Genomic DNA, 25,170 nt, shown 5'->3' with positions numbered 1-25,170 from the left:
GGTGTATTATTAGGCCTGACGTGAGTGATTGTGCAGCTGGAACGGGTCTTCCTTCGTTTACGATGTGGTTTCAACGAACAGCTGAGGGAACGAGACAACAAATAGCCCTTTCCCCACAACATTCTGCTGGGAGTGATTCCAAGGAACAGAAATAACTATGGGAAGCCACGCTAGTCCCTAGTAGTCAAGATTCAGCACTCTCACCACTGTGGCCTGGGTTTGATTCCCAGTCAGGGAATGTCCTTTTGGGCCTCATTGAATGCACTTCAGCTCAACTGGCAAAACACATTAGATAGATTCAACATGACATAAAGTAACAGGCCTACACCCAACTGCACAAAAAAAAAAAAAAAATGTTTTTTTGTCATCACATACACCAGACTGGTGCAGTAAAATGTGTTTTACAGGGTCAGTCATAGTATGGCACCCCTGGAGCAAATTAGGGTTAAGTGCCCTGCTCAAAGGCACATTGGCATATTTTTCACTCATTGTTAGCTCAACTATTCAAACCAGCGACCTTCCGGTTACTCTCTAACTGCTAGTCTACAGGCAGAGTTCTTCTTCCATCACATTAAACCGGAGGTCAAAAGTACTAAAAGGTGTAGAGATTTTGCAGACAACACTTGGTCATACAATTTCGACTTGACTCCGAGAGGGGGCAAGACCATACATATCACAGGGAGACTAGCGAGTCAACCTTTCTGTTTGGGAGAAAAGCCAACGCTTGCCTGTCAACATACGCCTGTGTGCAGTCAAATGGCAAGCGAGTCAGGACAGAATGCAAAAAGTGTTTGAGAGCCAGGCTTGTGTGTCAATAATAGTTTGAGTCATTTTAAATGCTAGAAAACTCTGTGTGTAGTGAGGGGTCTATTTGTGGGTACTGAGACATTACTCTCGGAGTCAGTCTACTCTATGGGAAGAAATAGGTCCTCACTCAGTGGTGTACGTCTCACTGCACCTGTTACAGTTTACTGAGGGCCCACTCTGTCATTGTGAAAATGTGTACCCAGTTGGCAGTCTAGAGTATTATGAAGACCTATGATCTCAGAGACTCCTTCCCCTGTCTTATAACTCTCATTGTCCACCTCCTCCATTCCAAGAGACTTATTACTACAAATCCTTCTATGCTCTGGCAGATCCCTGGTGGTCTAGTGGTTAGGATTCGGCGCTCTCACCGCCGCGGCCCGGGTTCGATTCCCGGTCAGGGAACACATGTTTTTTAAACCCTACAGAAAGCGCTCTCTTTTCAGAGACAAAATCTGTTATTTCAGTGTTTTACAAACTTTATTGTAAAATCATTTTTAACGGTAATGTAAGTTAATCATTTGCCAGTCATTTGAGTTTTTACAATAAAATCCCTCTGTTGAACGGAGGACAACCTGCACCACCGTTTACCAAACCCCACAGTCAGTTATTCCTTTGCCTCAGCCAACACAAACAGTTCATCATCACCACATTTACTGTATCACCACTCCTTACTTACAGAAGCATTAAGACAGACACTCGGTGTTGTGTTCCTTGTCACCTAAAGCGAGACCGATTCAACACCTAGACCTGAGGAAGGGGGGTGGGACAAAGTCAAGAACAGAAAAATGCGAGTCCAATTCAAGACCATGAATGTTATTGTCAAATCACCACCATAAGAGTTAAAAATGTCCAGTATTTCTGTGTTCATAATTCAGAATAACATATGGATATTTTAGATATTCATAATAGTGAATAAATGCATGCTGAGGGCAAATAGAGCCACTCTACAAGTTATTACTAACCCAAACACACTGGGGAACAATGGGCTAAGGAAAGAGCGAAGGATTTATAAAATAATTATAAAATTATACTATTTTAAAATTAGGTTCTGATTTAATCATCAGTTTTTGTTGGATGGAAAGGGTTAACAGTTTACAGGGCTGCAGCAGGTGTTATCTATCAAAGAGGATGTTGTTGCTAATTTGTTAGCTTCTCCCATTTCAAGAATAACTTTTCAACAAGAAGTTTCAAATGATCATCATCTGGTGAGTGGAACCTTTCTATTGCAGCGTGCTTGCTGTTAGCCATCAATCAATCAAATGTATTTATAACGCCCTTTTTACATCAGCAGATGTCAAAGTGCTGTACAGACACTCAGGCTAAAACCCCAAAACGCAAGCAATGCAGATGTAGAAAGAAGCACGGAAATAACTCATTTGTGTGGAACACTGTTGCATTCAAAGTGGAACTGACCGCATTCTTTCAACATGAAATCTGTTCATATACACCCCCAGGAAGAATGACACTTTAAAAAATTATTCTGACAAGTGACAAATTAGATATGGTCATTTTCATGGTTTCCTAAATTCTTAGAATGTTTTGGAATTAAGTATTCTAAGGGATTTGTGAAAATAGAGAGTGGGAAAGCGGCCGAGCTGTACAGACACTGCTGTACAAAAGAAAACGAGTAAAAACATTGGTCTTGTCCAGGAACCGGAGTCGACACGGAACGGACCGCTATAGCTAATCAGAGCTACAGTAGACCTTCATACAAACAAGTCATTTGAAACACGTGCCTGCAATCATTCACTTTGAACTGGACTGTGTGTTTACAGGCAGTTGCAACAGCGAGACTTTAAAATCATTATTACGCATTCGTCAAAAAACCCCACAAAAAAACACACCTGACTGGATTTCAGCAAAGATGTCAACACCAGCCTAATCTCGGGAGTTGATAGGATTGAAGTCATAAACAGCTCAATGTTTGAAGCACAGCGACGAGCTGCTGGCAAAATCCACGAAAATGCTGTTTGAATGAATGCTTACAAGCCTGCTGGTGCCTACCACCACTCAGTCAGACTGCTCTATCAAATCATAGATTTAATTTTAACATAATAAACACACAGAAATACGAGTCTTAGGTCATTAATATGGTCGAATCCGGAAACTATCATCTCGAAAACAAGACGTTTATTATTAGTGAAATACGGAACCGTTCCGCATTTTATCTAATGGGTGGCATTCATAAATCTAAATATTCCAGCTACATTACACAACCTTCAATGTTATGTCATAATTAAGTAAAATTCTGGTAAAAGGGCGGCCCAAACTGTTGCATATACACCGACTCTACGTGCAATGAACACAAGAGAAGTGACAATTTCACCTAGTTAATATTGCCTGCTAACCTGAATTTTTTTGTGTGCAAAATATGCAGGTTTAAAAATACACTGCTCAAATAAATAAAGGGAACACTAAAATAACACATCCTAGATCTGAATGAAATATTCTTATTAAATACTTTTTTCTTTACATAGTTGAATGTGCTGACAACAAAATCGCACAAAAATTATCAATGGAAATCAAATTTATCAACCCATAGAGGTCTGGATTTGGAGTCACACTCCAAATTAAAGTGGAAAACCACACTACAGGCAGATCCAACTGATGTAATGTCCTTAAAACAAGTCAAAATGAGGCTCAGTAGTGTGTGTGGCCTCCACGTGCCTGTGTGACCTCCCTACAACGCATGGGCATGCTCCTGATGAGGTGGCTAGTCTCCTGAGGGATCTCCTCCCAGACCTGGACTAAAGCATCCGCCAACTCCTGGATGGAGCGAGACATGATGTCAGGTCTGGGGAACGGGCGGGCCAGTCCATAGAATCAATGCCTTCCTCTTGCAGGAATTGCTGACACACTCCAGCCACATGAGGTCTAGCATCGTCTTGCATTAGGAGGAACCCAGGGCCAACCGCACCAGCATATGGTCTCACAGGGGGTCTGAGGATCTCATCTCGGTACCTAATGGCAGTCAGGCTACCTCTGGCGAGCACAAGGAGGGCTGTGCAGCCCACCAAAGAAATGCCACCCCACACCATGACTGACCCACCGCCAAACCGGTCATGCTGGAGGATGTTGTTCAGAACGTTCTCCACTGCGTCTCCAGACTGTCACATGTGCTCAGTGTGAACCTGCTTTCATCTGTGAAGAGCACAGGGTGCCAGTGGCGAATTTGCCAATCTTGGTGTTCTCTGGCAAATGAAAAACGTCCTGCACGGTCTTGGGCTGTAAGCACAACCCCCACCTGTGGCCGTCGGGCCCTCATGGAATCTGTTTCTGACCGTTTGAGCAGACACATGCACATTTGTGGCCTGCTGGAGGTCATTTTGCAGGGCTCTGGCAGTGCTCCTCCTGCTCCTCCCTGCACAAAGGCGGAGGTAGTAGTCCTGCAGCTGGGTTGTTGCCCTCCTACGGCCTCCTCCACATCTCCTGATGTACTGGCCTGTCTCCTGGTAGCGCCTCCATGCTCTGGACACTACGCTGACAGACACAGCAAACCGTCTTACCACAGCTCGCATTGATGTGCCATCCTGGATCAACTGCACTACCTGAGCCACTTGTGTGGGTTGTAGACTCAGTCTCATGCTACCACTAGAGTGAAAGCACCGCCAGCATTCAAAGTGGCCAAAACATCAGCCAGAAAGCATTGGAACTGAGAAGTGGTCCTCACCTGCAGAACCACTCCTTTATTGGGAGTGTCTTGCTAATTTCCTATAATTTCCACCTGTTGTCTATTCCATTTGCACAACAGCATGTGAAATTTATTGTCAGTGTTGCTTCCTAAGTGGACAGTTTGATTTCACAGAAGTGTAATTGACTTGGAGTTACATTGTATCGTGTTGTTTAAGTGTTCCCTTTATTTTTTTGAGCAGTGTATTTCACAGGGTTTGCGATTGTGTAGGTGGCTTAGTGCATCATTTCTCTGTTGTACTACATAATTGATAAGTCTTATACCTCCACAACACTGATACGCATCAGTAGGGATTAAGTTGTTGAGTATAAGCAATGCCCACTGAAAAGAAAGTGGGATATGGCTTATACCTGCGTATCCCCTCCACTACACCACCGGCCCTTTGTGTTTTACAAATAGTGCACTCTCCTACATGAGTGCGCTGGTATTACGCTTGTTGTCCTTTCAGAATCACAAACATGTTACACACTGAACGCCTATAGGTTCGCCACTGCTCAAACGTCTATAATAGATAAAGGCTGTTAAGATAATGTTGAGAAAGTGTATAGAGCGCATTTGGAAAGTATTCAGACCCCGTGACTATTTTCATAATAAGCAAAAACAGATTTAGACATTTTGCAAATGTATTTAAAATAAATATATAATTTACATAAGTATTCAGACCCTTAACTCAGTACTTTGTTGAAGCACCTTTGGCAGCGATTACAGCCTCGAGTCTTCTTGGGTATGATTCCAGGTTTCCTCCAGATGTGACGCTTGGTATTCATGCCAAAGAGTTCAATCTTGGTTTCAAATCAGAGAATTTTGTTTCGCATGTCAGAGTCATTTAGGTGCATTTTAGCAAACGCCAAGCAGGCTGTCATGAGCCTTTTACTGAGGAATGGCTTCCTTCTGGCCACTACCAAAAAGGCCTGATTGGTGGAGTGCTGCAGAGATAGTTGTCCTTCTGGAAGGTTCTCCCTTCTGGAAGGTTCTCCCATCTCCACAGAGGGACTCTGGAGCTCTGTCAGAGTGACTGTCGGGTTCTTGGTCACCTCCCTGACCAAGGCCCTTCTCCCCTGATTGCTGTTTGGCCAGGCAGCCAACTCTAGGAAGAGACTTGGTGGTTCCAAACTTCTTCCATTTAAGAATGATTGAGGTCACAGTGTTCTTGGGGACCTTCAATGCGGCAGACATGTTTTGGTACCCTTCCCCAGATTTGTGCCTCGACACCATCCTGTCTCGGAACTCTACGGACAATTCCTTGAACCTCATGGCTTGGTTTTGCTCTCACATGCACTATCAACTGTGGGACCTTATATAGACAGGTGTGTGCCTTTCTAAATCATGTCCAATCAATTTCATTTACCACAGGTGGACTCGAATCAAGTCATAGAAACATCTCAAGGTTGATCAATGGAAACAGGATGCACCGGAGCTAAATTTAGAATATCATAGCAAAGGGTCTGAATACTTACCTCAATAAGTTATTTCAGTTTTTATTCAGTATAGATTTGCAAAAATGTCTAAAAAAAATATTTCTGATTTGTCATTATGGGGTAGTGTGTGTAGATTGAGGATTTAAAATAAGGCTGTAGCGTATCAAAATGTGGAAAAAGTCAAGGGGTCTGAATACACTGTATATTTGGCCTGGCGAAGTGGTTTTATGTACTGACTGAATGGAAGTTGATAATTATGTTTTACTTTTACTCTGCTGGTATCGGGAAGAAATTACGAGTCGTCACTATTCTAGACCGAGTCAAGACAGAGTACAAATGTATCTGACACCAAGACACTCAATATGTGGTCTCGAGACCAGTCGAGTACTACAACACTGCACAGACAAACATACAAACATACCCGCACTGCTCTCCACTGTACTGTAGGTTGTACACCGGCCCAAAAGTCACTCCCAGTCTAGAGGTCTGTGCTTCTGTCAAGTTCTCAACATCTGAGCCAAACCAACTGAATGCTACTGCAAGTCTGAAGATCTGAGGCACAAGATGAACATGCACAAACACGGTAAATTCACACAGGCACATTGTCGAAAACAAGGAATGAACAAAACAAATACAAAAACACAAAACAAACAAAGAACATCCTTAGACCAGTGATGGGGGCAAGAGCAGAGAGTTTGAACATTGGTTGTGAGGACACACCCTCAGGTCTCATATCTATTCCGTCTCTGAATTAAGAACACATGGTATAGGTTCAGTCTCATGGTTTTAGTCCAAAATAACTTACTGTAAAAAAAATAAACAGGACACACCAAAGACTAGGAATAAAGAGGTAACAGAAGAGAACAGAAGAGATCCTAGCTAAGTCATACACACACACACACACACACACAGGAGAGAAGGGGCCCGATCCAGGCCTGCAGACCTAAAAGCCTGGCTGTACCGTCAGTGGGATAGGGGTCTCAGTCCCTTAGGTTAAGGTTGGGTGGTGCATGGTTGAGACACACAGAGCCAAGCTGCACTGTCCTGACCCGTCCTCCCTCTGCAGTCATGATATAGGCTTAGGAGTTAGAAATGTGAGTGTTATTATAAAACACTGCATGTTTACAGAGCAAAGCCTCCATAGGAGCATCATCCTAAACTTCCCGCACATGCATGAATGAGAAGTTCACACAGACAGACGCACACCTCCACCAACTCTTATAACAGGCCATTGCAGTCAGCCTAGCTGAGGAAGAGACATACATTTTATATACGGAATCTAAATGAGGAATACAATCACTATTAGATTCGGAAGATAAGTATCAAATGTATTAAAATGTTAAAATGACAGAGGTTTGCAAGGAAGGCAAGGGAAATACCGAGTGCAATCCCAGGTGCCTGTTCTCTCCCTCTACATCCAACAGGGGTCATCTGTTAAACCACAGAAAAAGTAACAACCATTCACAGCTTAACCTGATGCAGTTAATATTATCCGTGGCCTCTTAAGAGTCCGTGTGGAACCACAGTGAAGGGGTGCTAGCAATTATAATGCGTCACCCAGTCCCAAAATACACCAGTGTTAACGGTTTTCCACAATCATAACAATTAATTTCTTCAATGAGTGTCACCACCATAAGTGATAGATCTATGGTGGAATCTCAGACGTGGTTTAGCTGCAGCAAAATACTTTCCCGAGTGTTTCTATTCCCAGTGTAGAGGCTGCAGGAGTCCCATGCAAATGTGTAGTAAAGGCAGTCCAATAGTCCCCATGATCTGCAGTTCTCCATGATCCCACCTCCCTACAGAGGCGCCCTACTCACAAAGAGACCAATGCTAGCCTGCTGTTAAGAGGAATCTAGACGATATGTTCCCAGGAGGCTCCAGTCAGGGCAGGGGGGCCTGGAGAGGGAGAGAGTGGGGAAGTGAAGTGAGGCGAGTGGACACAGGAGAGGGTTAGACCAAGTCAGCCTGGGTAGGCGCAGGTTAAACAGGGATCCCCATACGGTGCTTCTTTTTCTTGACCGTTTTGAGGCCGGTGAGCCGGCGCACATCCTCCTCCTCCGAGTCGTCCATCTCATCGTCAGCCGAGAACAGGATCTGAGAGAGAGAAAGAGAGAGATTGGAAATGAGACCAAAATGAAGTCACACTGCCTGGATGGCTGATATTCAAAGAACACTGCGACATGCGTCAAATGAGTTGAATCCCAGAGTTTAAAATGCTCACAGCAGCCAGCAAATCTCCCATGTCAGAAGAACCACATCATTCTTCATCCATCTGTCTCAGAGGGGTGGAAAGATGGGGGTAGAAGCTGATTGCTTAGGGTAAAAAAAAGTGCTCACCCTGGTGGCAGTCTGGTAAATTACACCTTTTGGAGAGGTGCCTCCCTTTTGTCACACATTCCATCTGCCATAAATTCAGGCTCCACACAGAGCTCCCTGGTGGTCTAGTGGTTAGGATTCGGCGCTCTCACCGCCGCGGCCCGGGTTCGATTCCCGGTCAGGGAACACACGTTTTATTCTTTCCAAGAAGGCCCGACAACCGTAGCCCAGTCACCACAATCATTTTTTATTTACACTAGAGTACCTCTCCTTTTACCCATTCATTCAGATCTTAAAATACACATGCATACAGTGTGCATTGAGAATGCATTCAGACCTAGACTTTTTCCACTTTGTTACATTACAGCCTTAATCTAAAATGTATTCAAATTGGTTTTTGTCCCTCGTCAAACTACAAACAATACCCCGAAATTAAAGTGAAAACGGGTTTAGAAATTGTTGCAAATGTCTTAAAAATAAAACCCGAAATACCTTTTTTAGGTAAGTATCCAGCCCCTTTGCTATGAGACTCGAAATTGAGCTCCGGTGCATCCTGTTCCCAATGATCATCCTTGATATTTCTACAACTTGATTGGAGTCCACCTGTGGTAAATTCAATAGATCGAACATGATTTGGAAAGGCACACATCTGCCTATAAGGGCATTGTGTGAATTGATGAGGGAAACATCTATTTAATCCATTGTAGAATAAGGCTGTACAACAAAATATGGAAAAAGTCAAGGGGTCTGAATACATTCTGAATGCACAGGTAAAATGAGAAGTACTCAAGTGTGTAAATAAAAAGTTGTGCTGACTTGTGTTGGCGGGCAGTCTTTCCAAAAAGCTTGTTCCCTGACCGGGAATCGAACCCGGGCCGCGGCGGTGAGAGCGCCGAATCCTAACCACTAGACCACCAGGGAGGTGTGAAAGTGGAAGGAACAAATGTCAAAGCATCTGGGTGTAGTATAGAGGGTTGCAATCGGGTTGTTTACAGCATTACCAATATGTCAGCATCTGGGTGTAGTATAGCGGGTTGTTTACAGCATTACCAATATGTCAGCATCTGGGTGTAGTATAGAGGGTTGTTTACAGCATTACCAATATGTCAGCATCTGGGTGTAGTATAGAGGGTTGTTTACAGCATTACCAATATGTCAGCAACTGGGTGTAGTATAGAGGGTTGCAATCGGGTTGTTTACAGCATTACCAATATGTCAGCATCTGGGTGTAGTATAGAGGGTTGCAATTGGGTTGTTTACAGCATTACCAATATGTCAGCATCTGGGTGTAGTATAGAGGGTTGTTTACAGCATTACCAATATGTCAGCATCTGGGTGTAGTATAGAGGGTTGTTTACAGCATTACCAATATGTCAGCATCTGGGTGTAGTATAGAGGGTTGTTTACAGCATTACCAATATGTCAGCATCTGGGTGTAGTATAGAGGGTTGTTTACAGCATTACCAATATGTCAGCAACTGGGTGTAGTATAGAGGGTTGTTTACAGCATTACCAATATGTCAGCATCTGGGTGTAGTATAGAGGGTTGCTATCGGGTTGTTTACAGCATAACCAATATGTCAGCATCTGGGTGTAGTATAGAGGGTTGCTATTGGGTTGTTTACAGCATAACCAATATGTCAGCATCTGGGTGTAGTATAGAGGGTTGCTATCGGGTTGTTTACAGCATTACCAATATGTCAGCATCTGGGTGTAGTATAGAGGGTTGCTATCGGGTTGTTTACAGCATTACCAATATGTCAGCATCTGGGTGTAGTATAGAGGGTTGCTATCGGGTTGTTTACAGCATTACCAATATGTCAGCATCTGGGTGTAGTATAGAGGGTTGCTATCGGGTTGTTTACAGCATTACCAATATGTCAGCATCTGGGTGTAGTATAGAGGGTTGCTATCGGGGTTGTTTACAGCATTACCAATATGTCAGCATCTGGGTGTAATATAGAGGGTTGCTAACAGCATAACCAATATGTCAGCATCTGGGTGTAGTATAGAGGGTTGCTATCGGGGTTGTTTACAGCATAACCAATATGTCAGCATCTGGGTGTAGTATAGCGGGTTGTTTACAGCATTACCAATATGTCAGCATCTGGGTGTAGTATAGAGGGTTGTTCACAGCATTACCAATATGTCAGCATCTGGGTGTAGTATAGAGGGTTGTTTACAGCATTACCAATATGTCAGCAACTGGGTGTAGTATAGAGGGTTGCAATCGGGTTGTTTACAGCATTACCAATATGTCAGCATCTGGGTGTAGTATAGAGGGTTGCAATTGGGTTGTTTACAGCATTACCAATATGTCAGCATCTGGGTGTAGTATAGAGGGTTGTTTACAGCATTACCAATATGTCAGCATCTGGGTGTAGTATAGAGGGTTGTTTACAGCATTACCAATATGTCAGCATCTGGGTGTAGTATAGAGGGTTGTTTACAGCATTACCAATATGTCAGCATCTGGGTGTAGTATAGAGGGTTGTTTACAGCATTACCAATATGTCAGCAACTGGGTGTAGTATAGAGGGTTGTTTACAGCATTACCAATATGTCAGCATCTGGGTGTAGTATAGAGGGTTGCTATCGGGTTGTTTACAGCATAACCAATATGTCAGCATCTGGGTGTAGTATAGAGGGTTGCTATTGGGTTGTTTACAGCATAACCAATATGTCAGCATCTGGGTGTAGTATAGAGGGTTGCTATCGGGTTGTTTACAGCATTACCAATATGTCAGCATCTGGGTGTAGTATAGAGGGTTGCTATCGGGTTGTTTACAGCATTACCAATATGTCAGCATCTGGGTGTAGTATAGAGGGTTGCTATCGGGTTGTTTACAGCATTACCAATATGTCAGCATCTGGGTGTAGTATAGAGGGTTGCTATCGGGTTGTTTACAGCATTACCAATATGTCAGCATCTGGGTGTAGTATAGAGGGTTGCTATCGGGTTGTTTACAGCATTACCAATATGTCAGCATCTGGGTGTAGTATAGAGGGTTGCTATCGGGGTTGTTTACAGCATTACCAATATGTCAGCATCTGGGTGTAATATAGAGGGTTGCTAACAGCATAACCAATATGTCAGCATCTGGGTGTAGTATAGAGGGTTGCTATCGGGGTTGTTTACAGCATAACCAATATGTCAGCATCTGGGTGTAGTATAGAGGGTTGCTATCGGGGTTGTTTACAGCATTACCAATGTCAGCATCTGCAACTTCAACAACTAGTTCCAAATCATCACTATAAAACAAGCCTGCTATTTCCCACCACCTATAAGATCACTGCTCTTAATCTCTATGTAGACACTGTTCATTTTTTTTTTTTAGCTTGAGGCAGATTACTAAAGCTATATATGCTCTGTGTACAGGAGGTTCATTTAATAGTGGGTTTGGGCCAAACTGGTGGATTGCAGATGGTTTTTCTGATTGGAGGAAATGTGCAATGTGGTGGCAGTCTGCTACACTACATCCAGATGTCTATGAGAAACTACTCCCATCACACATGCCACGGCCAGTCGTGTGTAGTGCCACAAAGTCTATGTGACGGTAATTCCATAGGACATGCATTCCTAATATTAGATACAGCTCCCTGGTGGTCTAGAAGTAAGGATTCGATGCCCTCACCGCTATATATACACATTCAAGTTATTTAGCAGATGCTATTATCCAGAGCGACTTTAGTCACCCAACAATGTCAATAGTGCTATTAGAGCTGGGTGATATCGACAAAAAGTAATAATATAAATTGACCCATTTTTCTTGATAACAATAAATACAACTAATATACACATACATACATAGTACCAGTCAAAAGTTTGAAAACACCTACTCATTCCAGGGTTATTTATTTATTTGTACTATTTTCTACATTGTAGAATAACAACTATGAAATAACACATGGAATTATGTAGTAACCAAGAAGTGTTAAACAAATCAAATCAAATATTTAGCCAACCGTTGCATTCTCTTAACCAGCTACAAGAGGTAGTCAACTAGAATACATTTCAAATTAACAGGTGTCCCTTGTTAAAAATTTGTGGAATTCCTTTCCTTCTTTTGAGCCAATCAGTTGTATTGTGACAAGGTAGGGTTGGTATACACAAGATAGCCCCATTTGGTAAAAGACCAAGTCCATATTATGGCAAGAACAGCTCAAATAAGCAAAGAGAAACAACAGTCCATAATTATTTTAAGACATGAGTCAGTCAATGCAGATAATTTCACTAACTTTTAAAGTTTATTCAAGTGAAGTCGCAAAAACCATGATGAAAACTGGCTCTCATGAGGACTGCCACAGGAAAGAAAGACCCAGAGTTACCTCTGCTTCAGAGAATACATTCATTAGAGTTAACTGCACCTCAGATTGCAGCCCAAATAAATGCTTCACAGAGTTTCAGTAACAGATAACTCAACATCAACTGTTCAGAGGAGACTGTGAATCAGGCCTTCATGGTTGAATTGCTGAAAAGAAACCACTACTTAAGGACACCAATAAGAAGAGACTTCCTTAGGCCAAGAAACACGAGCAATGGACATTAGGCCAGTAGAAATCTGTCCTTTGGTCTGATGAGTCCATGTGGTTCTGTAGCTCAGTTGGTAGAGCATGGCGCTTGTAACGCCAGGGTAGTGGGTTCGATTCCCGGGACCACCCATACGTACAATGTATGCACACATGACTGTAAGTCGCTTTGGATAAAAGCGTCTGCTAAATGGCATATTATTATTATATTTGAGATTTTTTGCTTCTAACCGCCGTGTCTTTGTGAGATGCAGAGTAAGTGAACGGATGATCTCCACATGTGTGGTTCCCACCATGAAGCATGGAGGAGGTGTGATGGTGCTTTGCTGGTGACACTGTCTGTGATTTATTTAGAATTCAAGGCACACTTAACCAGCATGGCTACCACAGCATTAAGCAGCGATACGCCATCCCATCTGGTATGAGCTTAGTGGGACTATCATTTTTTCCCCCCAACAGGACAATGAGGGCTATTTGACCAAGAATTAAAGTGATGGAATGCTGCATCAGATGACCTGTCCTCCACAATCATCCAACCTCAAACCAATTTAGATGGTTAGGGATGAGTTGGACTGCATAGTGAAGGAAAAGCAGCCAACAAGTGCTCAGCATGTGGGAACTCCTTCAAGACCGTTGGAAAAGCATTCCAGGTGAAGTTGGTTGAGAGAATGCCAAGAGTGTGCAAAGCTGTCATCAAGGCAAAGGGTGACTACTTTGAAGAATCTCATATATATTGATTTCTTTAACACTTTTTTGATTACTACATGATTCCATGTGTTATTTCATAGTTCATGTCTGCACTATTAGTCTAATGTAGAAAATAGTCCAAATAAAGAAAGACCCTTGAATGAGTAGGTGTGTCCAAACTTGACTAGTACTGTATAATTTTTTTATACCTAAAGGGGTCCTCAAATTTGAAATCAAATAGCTAAATGATGCGTGGTATTACTATCTAAAAACAATTCCATATGTTAGCTTAGTAGAACCCAGACTGAATAGTTAAACACATAGATACCTGGACCAACTGTTTTTGACTGACCACATGCTGCGGTTTACTAATTGGTCACTTTATTCCTAGTTATATGTACATATATCCCTCAATTACCTCGGCAGTGGAACCCCTTGTATAAATTGTTACTAATTGTGTTTACTTATTTAAATAGGCAAGTCAGTTAAGAACAAATTCTTATTTACAATGACAGCCTACCAAAAAGGCAAAAGGCCTCCTGAGGGGGCTGGGATGAAATAATAATAATTAAATAACAATATAGGACAAACACACATCACGACAAGAGACAACCACTACATAAAGAGAGACCTAGGACAACGTGTATTATTATGTGTTTGACTATTTTATCGTTTCTAAATGTTGTTTCTCTCTGTATCGTTGGGAAAGGCCTGTAAGTAAGAATTCAATGTTAATCCACACCTTTTGCATCTTTGAAATTGGCTACTAGTGGGAACTTACACATAACTCGCTCTGGATAAGAGCGTCTGCTAAATGACTTAAATGTAAATGTAACGGTCAATAACATTTGATTGGCTTGGAAGAAAAAAACGTATGGATATAACAACCAGATGAATTGGATAAAACAACCAGATGAATTGGATATAACAACCAGATGAATTGGATATAACAACCAGATGAATTGGATATAACAACCAGATGAATTGGATATAACAACCAGATGAATTGGATATAACAACCAGATGAATTGGATATAACAACCAGATGAATTGGATATAACAACCAGATGAATTGGATATAACAACCAGATGAATTGGATATAACAACCAGATGAATTGGATATAACAACCAGATGAATTGGTTAAAACAACCAGATGAATTGGATATAACAACCAGATGAATTGGATATAACAACCAGATGAATTGGATATAACAACCAGATGAATTGGTTAAAACAACCAGATGAATTGGATATAACAACCAGATGAATTGGATATAACAACCAGATGAATTGGATATAACAACCAGATGAATTGGATATAACAACCAGATGAATTGGATAAAACAACCAGATGAATTGGATATAACAACCAGATGAATTGGATAAAACAACCAGATGAATTGGATATAACAACCAGATGAATTGGATATAACAACCAGATGAATTGGATATAACAACCAGATGAATTGGATATAACAACCAGATGAATTGGATATAACAACCAGATGAATTGGATATAACAACCAGATGAATTGGATATAACAACCAGATGAATTGGTTAAAACAACCAGATGAATTGGATATAACAACCAGATGAATTGGATATAACAACCAGATGAATTGGATATAACAACCAGATGAATTGGTTAAAACAACCAGATGAATTGGATATAACAACCAGATGAATTGGATATAACAACCAGATGAATTGGATATAACAACCAGATGAATTGGATATAACAACCAGATGAATTGGATAAAACAACCAGATGAATTGGATATAACAACCAGATGAATTGGATAAAACAACCAGATGAATTGGATATAACAACCAGATGAATTGGATATAACAACCAGATGAATTGGATATAACAACCAGATGAATTGGATATAACAACCAGATGAATTGGTTAAAACAACCAGATGAATTGGTTAAAACAACCAGATGAATTGGATATAACAACCAGATGAATTGGTTAAAACAACCAGATGAATTGGATATAACAACCAGATGAATTGGATATAACAACCAGATGAATTGGATATAACAACCAGATGAATTGGATATAACAACCAGATGAATTGGATATAACAACCAGATGAATTGGATATAACAACCAGATGAATTGGATATAACAACCAGATGAATTGGATATAACAACCAGATGAATTGGATATAACAACCAGATGAATTGGATATAACAACCAGATGAATTGGATATAACAACCAGATGAATTGGATATAACAACCAGATGAATTGGATATAACAACCAGATGAATTGGTTAAAACAACCAGATGAATTGGATATAACAACCAGATGAATTGGATATAACAACCAGATGAATTGGATATAACAACCAGATGAATTGGATATAACAACCAGATGAATTGGATATAACAACCAGATGAATTGGATATAACAACCAGATGAATTGGATATAACAACCAGATGAATTGGATATAACAACCAGATGAATTGGTTAAAACAACCAGATGAATTGGATATAACAACCAGATGAATTGGATATAACAACCAGATGAATTGGATATAACAACCAGATGAATTGGATATAACAACCAGATGAATTGGATATAACAACCAGATGAATTGGATATAACAACCAGATGAATTGGATATAACAACCAGATGAATTGGTTAAAACAACCAGATGAATTGGATATAACAACCAGATGAATTGGATATAACAACCAGATGAATTGGATATAACAACCAGATGAATTGGATATAACAACCAGATGAATTGGATATAACAACCAGATGAATTGGATATAACAACCAGATGAATTGGATATAACAACCAGATGAATTGGATATAACAACCAGATGAATTGGATATAACAACCAGATGAATTGGTTAAAACAACCAGATGAATTGGATATAACAACCAGATGAATTGGATATAACAACCAGATGAATTGGTTAAAACAACCAGATGAATTGGATATAACAACCAGATGAATTGGATATAACAACCAGATGAATTGGATATAACAACCAGATGAATTGGATATAACAACCAGATGAATTGGATATAACAACCAGATGAATTGGATATAACAACCAGATGAATTGGATATAACAACCAGATGAATTGGATATAACAACCAGATGAATTGGATATAACAACCAGATGAATTGGATATAACAACCAGATGAATTGGATATAACAACCAGATGAATTGGATATAACAACCAGATGAATTGGATATAACAACCAGATGAATTGGATATAACAACCAGATGAATTGGTTAAAACAGCAGAATTTGTTTAAGAAAAATATCTATATCCAAAGCTAAGTGGGCTTAATAGGTCCACTTACCCTAACAGTAAGTGTTTAAAAAATAAATAAATAAATCCCCCCGTAATTACATTTAAAATTGTTCCTCAGTCGTATGCTTGTGCTTATCAGGATGCATCTCTCCCTTTAATCTGCGTGGAAAGGGGGAGAGGGAGTGTGAGCTGGAACCCAAAAACAGGGACAGGGTAGATATTTTCATTGCAGGAAGCATGCAAATGCATATTAAATGCTAAACAAATAATTGTTTTGGAACCAAAAAATATGCAGGAAAGTTGTGTAGCCTAATCACCTAATATTACAGACGTAAGCAAATTTGCCTCAATAAGAGGGAAAGTTGGTGTTGGTAATCCTTGCCTAGTTAAATAAAGGTTAAATAAAAATTCTCTAAGTGCTATGGCTGAGTCATGAGTTACCCTCTTGTTAGTGGTGAAACCAATCGCCTAGGTTTCACAATAAACTCAACCTTTGATACCAAAGCAACAACTCTGGACTCTAAAAAAAAAACTCCTAACGGATGAACAGTTTGTTTTTACAGTTTCTGATTCATAAGAATTCCCCCTGCTTGAGGCAGACTGTTAAATGACTTAATGTATGAATGTTTGTGAGTGTGGTGGTTGTCTCTGGTCTGTGGAGGAGATTACAGGCCTGTAAAGTGACTGACCATGGACACCAGGTGGAATGATTTACAGCCCAGAGAGAGGCTCCTGCTGGTGCTGGGCAGAGTTTGTCTACACAGCCAGTGGAGTTCAGGGAGGATGTAGCTTAGCACAGTGGCTACATCAGCCTGAGGCAATGGAGGAGAGCGAGAGGCCACACAGGGTTTGTCTACACTGCCAGTGGAGTTCAGGGAGGAGGTAGCTTAGCAGTGGCTACACCAGCCTGAGGCAATGGAGGAGAACAAGAGGCCACACAGGGTTTGCAAGGAGAGGGATTTTGGGGGTAAGGAGGAGAGGTGGACGAGGCTCAGAATCAAATCAAGGACTCAAATCAAGGAGCTCTTTCCAAAACCAGCTTGTGTGTGTAATGTATGTATGACTGTGTTTTTTACCGTTTTTTTGTCCATGACTTTATAAATGGCCCTGTGTTAGTGGTGGGGTCCAGGTCTTACCTCAGACTCTGAGTCGTCGTGGGAGAGTGCCCGTCTGTAGCGCACCTTACGGTTGCCCCGCACATCCTCCCCCACCTCCCGCTCCTCCAGCTTGGCTTTTGTCCTCCCCTTCTTCATCAGGAAGTTATCTACCACCCAAAACATCAGGGCCTGAGGACAACATATGGTACACAGCCCATTGAGCAAGTACAACACCAGACACACATGACTGAGACAGTTTGATCACACACACCACAAGCCTAACTGGCTAAAATCTGTCAACAAACATAACATCAAATACACATAGTTGTCGCAAACAACAACCTATGAAGTAATACCATTCCATATGATACCATGTTCTTCATAGAGCCTTGCCTCACGGAGGCACTGCACACTTACATTAACGAAGAATGGGACGATGAGCATGACGATGGCCAGCTCCAACTGAGGATTGTTTATGGGGTTCAGGAGAGCCAGCTGTGATACACAGACACACGAATGAGCACAACAAACAAGACAGGAAATACAAACATTAACACAACTAAGTTAAAACAGACAAAGTTTACTTTACTGTTAGAATTCATACACTTCCCACAGGGATAATATAACTGAACTGATACGAAATGGTCTGAACTGAAAAGGTCATAGGTCAGGACCCTACCCAATATGCCCCCCCTACTCACCTTCTTCCACTGCGGGATGAGTAGGACCAGGATGATGAGGACCTTCTCAAACATCATGATGAGGATGTAGAGAGCACACTGGCCCGCCCATGCAGTGCACTGCACAGGCTCTCCTACACACACACACACACACACACACACACACACACACACACACACACACACACACACACACACACACACACACACACACACACACACACACACACACACACACACACACACACACACCTCTTACTATACTTGTGAGGACTTTTTTGGAAACAACAATTGAATCCCACTCCAAATACTGTTTTCCCTAACCCCTAACTCTAAACCTAAACCCAATTCTAACCCAAACCCCAAAGCCTAAAATAGTATTTTACAAGTGAGGACCGGCAAAAAATGTCCCAACTTCTCTGAATATTTGTTGAGTGGTTACATTTCTCCAGGCCCATCTCAGCCTTTTACCAAAACAGAAGCAGGGTGACTGCTTTGTAATTGTTTCAACTGCATATTGTGTCTTTAAATCAAAGAACCAGGGAAAGTTCATTGTAGCAAACATAAACTCTGCCTCAGTTGAACAAGTTAACAGTGGTCCACTGTTTGATCTGGATGACATTGCAGCACTGCAGTGCACGAGGTAGCCTCTGCCCTCTTCTGGACATCTTGTGTACTACAGGGTGAAAGGATCTCATCCACACCAAACACACACTCTCCTGATCCTCACCGTATTCTCCGAAGCGTAGAGCATCCCACTGCCTCCACTCTACAATGGCACTGACAGTCCTCACCCCGGCATAGATAAGCAGCATGCCCAGAGACGCATCCAGGAGGAAGTTTATAAGGTAACTGAGGAAGAGAGAGGAGACATTATCCACTTCAAGGTTGAGGTATTTTTATTTCATTTTTTAATTTCACCTTTATTTAACCAGATAGGCCAGTTGTCATTTACAACTGAGACCTGGCCAAGATAAAGCAAAGCAGTGCGACAAAACAACAGTTACACATGGGATAAACAAACGTAGTCAATAACCCAATAGAAAATCTGTATACAGTGTGTGCAAATGAAGTAAGGAGGTATGACAATAAATAGGCCATAGTGGCGAAGTAATTACAATTTAGAAATTTACACTGGAATGATAGATGTGCAGATGAGGATGTGCAAGTAGAAATACTGGGGTGCAAGAGTAGAAAAAAATTAAAATATGGGGATGAGGTAGGTAGTTGGACGGGCTATTTACAGATGGGCTGTGTACAGCTGCAGCAATCCGTAAGCTGCTCTGACAGCCGATGCTTGAAGTTAGTGAGGGAGATAAGTCTCCAACTTCAGTGATTTTTGCAATTCGTTGGCAGCAGAGAACTGAAAGGAAAGGCAGCCAAAGCAGCTGTTGGCTTTGGGGATGACCAGTGAAATATACATGCTGGAGCGCGTGCTCTGTTTGGGTATTGCTATGGTGACCAGTGAGCTGAGATAAGGCGGAGCTTTACCTAGCAAAGACTTTTCGATGACCTGGAGCCAGTGGGTTTGGCAACGAATATGTAGCAAGGACCAGCCAACGAGAGCATTCATGTCGCAACGTTGGGTAGTATATGGGGCTTTGGTGACAAAACGGATGGCACTGTGATAGACTGCATCCAATTTTCTGAGTAGAGTGTTGGAGGCTATTTTGTAAATGACATCGCCGAAGTCGAGGATCGGCAGGATAGTACGTTTTACGAGGGTATGTTTGGCAGCATGAGTGAAGGAGGCTTTGTTGCGAAATAGGAAGCTAATTATATATTTAACTTTGAATTGGTGATGCTTAATGTGAGTCGAAGGAGAGTTTACAGTCTAACCAGATGCCTAGGTATTTATAGTTGTCCACATATTCTAAGTCAGAACCGTCCAGAGTAGTGATGCTAGGCGGGCGGGCGGGTAGCGATCGGTTGAAGAGCATGCATTTGGTTTTACTAGCATTTAAGAGCAGTTGGAGGCCACAGAAAGTGTTGTATGGCATTGAAGCTTGTTTGGAGGTTCGTTAACACAGTGTCCAAAGAAGGGCCAGATGTATACAGAATGGTGTCATCTGTGTAGAGGTAGATCAAAGAATCACCTGCAGCACGAGCGACATCATGGATTTATACAGAGAAAAGAGTCGGCCCGAGGATTGGACCATGTGGCACCCCCATAGAGACTGCCAGAGGTCCGGACAACAGGCCCTCCGATTTGACACACTGAACTCTAAGAAGTAGTTAGTAAACCAGGCGAGGCAGTCATTAGAGAAACCAAAGCTGTTGAGTCCGCCGATAAGAATACGGTGATTGACAGAGTCGAAAGCCTTGGCCAGGTCGATGAAAATGGCTGCACAGTACTGTTTTTTTAATCCAATGGTAGTTATGATATCATTTAGGACATTGAGAGTGGTTGAGGTTCACCCGTGACCAGCTCGAAAACCGGATTGCATAGTGGAGAAGGTACGGTGGGATTCGAGATGGTCGATGATCTGTTTGTTCACTTGGCTTTCAAAGACTTTAGAAAGGCTGGGCAGGATGGATATAGGTCTGTAACCGTTTGGATCTAGTGTCTCCCCCTTTGAAGAGGGGGATGACCGCGGCCGCTTTCCAATCTTTAAGACTCTCAGACGATACGAAAAAGAGGTTGAACAGACTAGCAATAGGGGTTGCGACAACGGTGGCGGAAAATTTTAGGAAGAGAGGGTCCAGATTGTCTAGCCCAGCTGATTTGTAGGGATCCAGATTCTGCAGCTCTTTCCAGACATCAGCTGTCTGGATTTGGGTGAAGGAGAAGGGGGGGGGGCTAGGGCCAGTAGCTGCAGGGGTAGCAGAGCTGTTGGCCAGGGTTGGGGTAACCAGGTGGAAAGTGTGGCCAGCCGTAGAGAAATGCTTGTTGAAATTCTTGATTATCGTGGATTTATCAGTGGTGACAGTGTTTCCTAGCCTCAGTGCAGTGGGCAGCTGCTCTTATTCTCCATTTACTTTATTACAGTGTCCCAAAGATCTTTGGAGTTAGTGCTGCAGGATGCAAATTTCTGTTTGAAAAAGCTGGCCTTTGCTTTCCTAACTGCCTGTGTATATTGGTTCCTGACTTCCCTGAAAAGTTGCATATCGCGGGAACTGTTCAAAGCTAGTGCAGTGCGCCAGAGGATGTTTTTGTGCTGGTCAAGGGCAGTCAAGTCTGGAGTGAACCAAGGTCTATATCTGTTCTTAGTTCTACATTTTATGAAAGGGGCATGCTTATTTAAGATGCTGAGGAAGGTACTTTTGAAGAAGAGGTAGACAACGTTATAAAGAGACTATCCTACATACAGTCATACGCACAGTTAGACAAACACAATGACTGACGGACACATACAAATATACAGACACTCACAGTGAACAGGGGTCCTCCTCTGTGAGGTCAGACAGGTAGACATTGGCAAAGTGAATAAACAGCATCCCAATGGCTTGTTTGGAGGTGTCCAGGAACCTGAAAGAGTTGACCAGGACAGGAGGATATTTTAAAAACTCTTTGAGCATTCAAGTTGTTTCAAAAGCTGACCATAACATTACAACATGCACCAGTCTTGTGTTTATCTTAGTTGCAATTCAATATTCACATTGTAACTAGGTCATAAGCAATATTGAAGAGGATTAGCTTGAATACACTGGTTGTGAGTGGGTGTGAGATGGCTCCTGTCTTACCAGATCCTCCAGGGCCTTCTCTCATGCTTGGGCTCCCTGAAGCGCTTTACTGTGGACAGGAGACAGACAGAGAGTCACATATAGGACTGCTGCTCTCTTTCTCACGCGGACACAAACTACGGCGGTGGGATGAATCAGTACCTATGTCCTAATTATGTCAAGGAGCAGATTCAATCAGCCTATTCATGTAAATTAATTTAGGACCGCTCAAGTCTGAACTTAAATAGGCTTTACATTTTCATCATCAAGTTTAGTATGATGGTCAACATATCGGCATGAAATGTAAGGGGCCTTTTTCTATGAGTATTGGCCAGTGTGATGGGAAATGCAGTTCAGTGTTCCCTTTTAACTAGGCTACACCTGGCACCATAGCCTAACTAGTAGACTTAAGACTGAACCAAACAATGTTCATTAGGCTACATTCTCTTAACAAGTCAGCTATTGAGATGCCATGTTTACACAAGCTCAGACTATAGAGGAAGGGTGAATGGTAAGAGGAAGTGGCACACTACTGTACTAAAATTGTAGTCAAGCTGATGTTACTGTGCCTATCATTATCATCCAAATCTCACTTGGCCTGTGAGGAGAGGAAAAACTTGAGTTGTTTCTTATGACCTTAAAGAAATATGCCTTTAGCACTGTAATCAAGAGGACCGGCTAGTGCTATGAGTATGTTACACCAGGCATGGTCATATTACATATCACACTGTCCTGACCACGTGACTGGTATATCAGTGACTTGAATCTTTCAGCATGATCACCTGGGTTACCAACCTGGCTATGCAAAAATGGGGATGAGATACTGTAGGTTGGGAGAATGTGTTCAAAGATTTTCCCCTACAGACACAATAGCCTACATGAAAGAAACTGCCCGACTGCTACTCTGGGGTTCAGAGCCCTGTGTGTACGAGAGGCACAAGCCACTGGTTATTTTAAAGTCTAGGCCTACACTTTAATTAATCCCTGTGTGAGCGTGTGTATTCTCCCAATGTGACGTAATGGCTGACAAATAAAGCTCTGGCTGTTCCCAACAATAGTAATCTTGTTTCCATGACCCCCCTTTCTCCTAACATCCATTACACATGATTGATTGCTGGGTGAGAAGTGGTTCAATGCTTTATGACTCAACTGGTCATTAATCTACTGGACATACGCTAATCCTCAATTTGTGTTTCAGCCATGGTACCACTAGACAACAGTCTCCTAGTGTGTGTTAAGTACTTTACTGTGTGCGTGCATGCCTGTGTGTAAAGTATGTGTCTATGTCACCTGTCAAAAGGGGAGCTTGTTTTCCTAGTGTGATGCCCAAACTAATGTTTACAGTGGCATTTTCATATGGTTGTGCTGTAACTTTAGGCTCCTTCATACTACTCTGTTATGTGTTGTGTATGCAACTACTGACACACCCTGCATGTAAGCTGTGGGCTGGGCTGTGACTGATGCAGACTCAGGCCCAGCCAATTCCTGCTTAGAAACCTGCATCAGGTATCTTCGCTGCTCTGAGAGCTGAACGTTCCTCACCTCTTGCTGATGTGACTGATGTTCCTCTTTACCAGGGAAACACTGAATCAAAGGGGAGGACAAACTACATGACCAAAAAGGCACACTAAGGGGATGGGCCAACATAGATGTCTGTTGTGTCCAAAGTAACTCCGTCCAATCCAGTCTTTTGAGACACAGTGAATGCTATGACTGCCAGTGATTCTTGCCAATTCAAAACAGACAGACAATTCAAAACAAGTAGCCTAAGCAGGTTATCCAATTTCAACAATAAGCCTATACTGAACAAACAAGTCAAATTTCCAGCCTGGGTGTGCTTCTGGCTGGCTGTACTCACACATCAGCGTACTGAAGGCCACCATCGCTAGCAGGCCTTGCAGGAAGATGCCGAAAGAGTCCATCAAGGCACCGTTCTCGCAGCCACGGGTGTCCGCATCTGGCGTGGGACTGGCGGACACTGACGTATTGGAAGAGGACATAGCGGCCGGAGCAGCCACGTCCCCGGCTTGAGAAAGGAGACTCACCCCGCTAACCGCCATGGTTGACCAGATAAAAAAATGGGTTGTTGGGGCGATGGCATATAGGTAGATAGCCAAGCAATAACGTCAATTTAAATGTCTCATCCACATAGAATGGGTGTCTTCGTCATCCAGCTAGCAATCGATTAGCTAGTTATGCAGACAATCTCGGGAAAACAGAGAACGATAACTAGACACTAGTAATGGAATATTATCCCTTTTAACCGCGGATCCATATCTTGTCGTTTCCTATGTAGCCAGTGTCAGCAAACAAATGCCATTGTTGATAATATTATTCCAGAAAAGCCATAAAAGGATGATACACATACCATGCGTCAGCATCTTCTTTTGACAAATCAAAACCCATCTTGGGTCCCTACCTAAAGTGAACTAATTAGCTTAGCTAGATACATAGGCAAGCATGGACAAGGATACTTCACGCATATACCACACTTACATGCATGCAGCTACTCAATGTTTTACTAACGGAAACATTAACAAAGTTGCATTTAACATCAGTCGGGTAAAAGATGAGTCATCCCAAGATATGTTCATGTCATTTTAGCTTGCAAATGAAGCTAGCTGATTTAGGCTATTTCTGTACCACTTAACGTTAGCTAGCTATCAAGCGCCTTGAGTAAATACAAATGTGTTGCGCTAATATCGCGTCAGGTACAAACCACCAGTTATCATTTTAGCTAGCCTAACGCTACCAGGGTGAAGCAGGTAGTTGCTAACGCCGGTAATTTAGCTAGGCTAGCTAAATTAGCTACATAGTCTGGTCCAGTCCAAGTAACGTTATTTGCAATTGATCCCTCCTGCATGTATGAAATGCATTATATTGATCTTTTCACGACTCCAGATTTCATTTGAAAAAGCTGTTTATCATAAAATCTATGAATAATGACCAGAGTATCCAGTCCATACGTTGCAGCTAGCTA

At 42.1% G+C, this 25,170-nt stretch overlaps 1 protein-coding gene and 3 non-coding genes across 7 annotated transcripts; 2 read left to right on the top strand and 2 right to left on the bottom strand.

Moving 5' to 3' along the window:
• Positions 1 to 96: 96 nt before the first annotated feature.
• Positions 97 to 25,155, bottom strand: LOC124031436 (store-operated calcium entry regulator STIMATE-like). Of its 4 annotated transcripts, none has more exons than XR_006838127.1 (10): positions 24,049 to 25,155; positions 22,212 to 22,260; positions 21,901 to 21,996; positions 19,258 to 19,379; positions 18,549 to 18,661; positions 18,265 to 18,342; positions 17,887 to 18,036; positions 7,920 to 8,013; positions 6,338 to 7,815; positions 97 to 1,554 (listed from the first exon to the last, which is right to left on the bottom strand). XR_006838127.1 is itself a non-coding variant. In XM_046342668.1 (10 exons), exons 1-9 carry the CDS (start codon positions 24,248 to 24,250, stop codon positions 7,772 to 7,774), a joined length of 948 nt encoding a protein of 315 aa, XP_046198624.1. In that variant the 5' UTR covers positions 24,251 to 25,155; the 3' UTR covers positions 6,002 to 6,468; positions 7,737 to 7,771. The 4 variants fall into 4 exon arrangements, 3 of the variants coding, with proteins under 3 accessions (XP_046198624.1, XP_046198623.1, XP_046198625.1); XM_046342668.1 differs by lacking the exon at positions 97 to 1,554 and having other exon boundaries at positions 6,002 to 6,468; positions 7,737 to 7,815; XM_046342667.1 differs by lacking the exon at positions 97 to 1,554 and having other exon boundaries at positions 6,002 to 7,815.
• trnae-cuc lies at positions 1,138 to 1,209 on the top strand. Its single transcript has one exon. It is a non-coding gene; the product is annotated as a tRNA-Glu (tRNA).
• trnae-cuc lies at positions 8,350 to 8,421 on the top strand. Its single transcript has one exon. It is a non-coding gene; the product is annotated as a tRNA-Glu (tRNA).
• Positions 9,085 to 9,156, bottom strand: trnae-cuc. The gene has a single exon. It is a non-coding gene; the product is annotated as a tRNA-Glu (tRNA).
• Positions 25,156 to 25,170: the final 15 nt, after the last annotated feature.

This window comes from Oncorhynchus gorbuscha, linkage group LG03, assembly GCF_021184085.1.
Source record: "Oncorhynchus gorbuscha isolate QuinsamMale2020 ecotype Even-year linkage group LG03, OgorEven_v1.0, whole genome shotgun sequence".
In the NCBI taxonomy this organism is placed as follows: domain Eukaryota; kingdom Metazoa; phylum Chordata; class Actinopteri; order Salmoniformes; family Salmonidae; genus Oncorhynchus; species Oncorhynchus gorbuscha.
The sequence above is the reverse complement of the archived record's forward strand: the minus strand, read 5'-3'. Positions and strand labels throughout refer to the sequence as shown.

Bases quoted from the DNA above. Each gene is read 5' to 3' on its own strand.
- LOC124031436 (XM_046342667.1), bottom strand. From the start codon at position 24,250: ATGGCGGTTAGCGGGGTGAGTCTCCTTTCTCAAGCCGGGGACGTGGCT. The intron at 18,037-18,264 runs GTAAGTGTGCAG...TGTTGTCCTCAG, and splicing joins TCGTCCCATTCTTCGTTAAT to GCCCTGATGTTTTGGGTGGT. The intron at 8,014-17,886 runs GTAAGACCTGGA...TCTCTCTCTCAG, and splicing joins ACGACGACTCAGAGTCTGAG to ATCCTGTTCTCGGCTGACGA.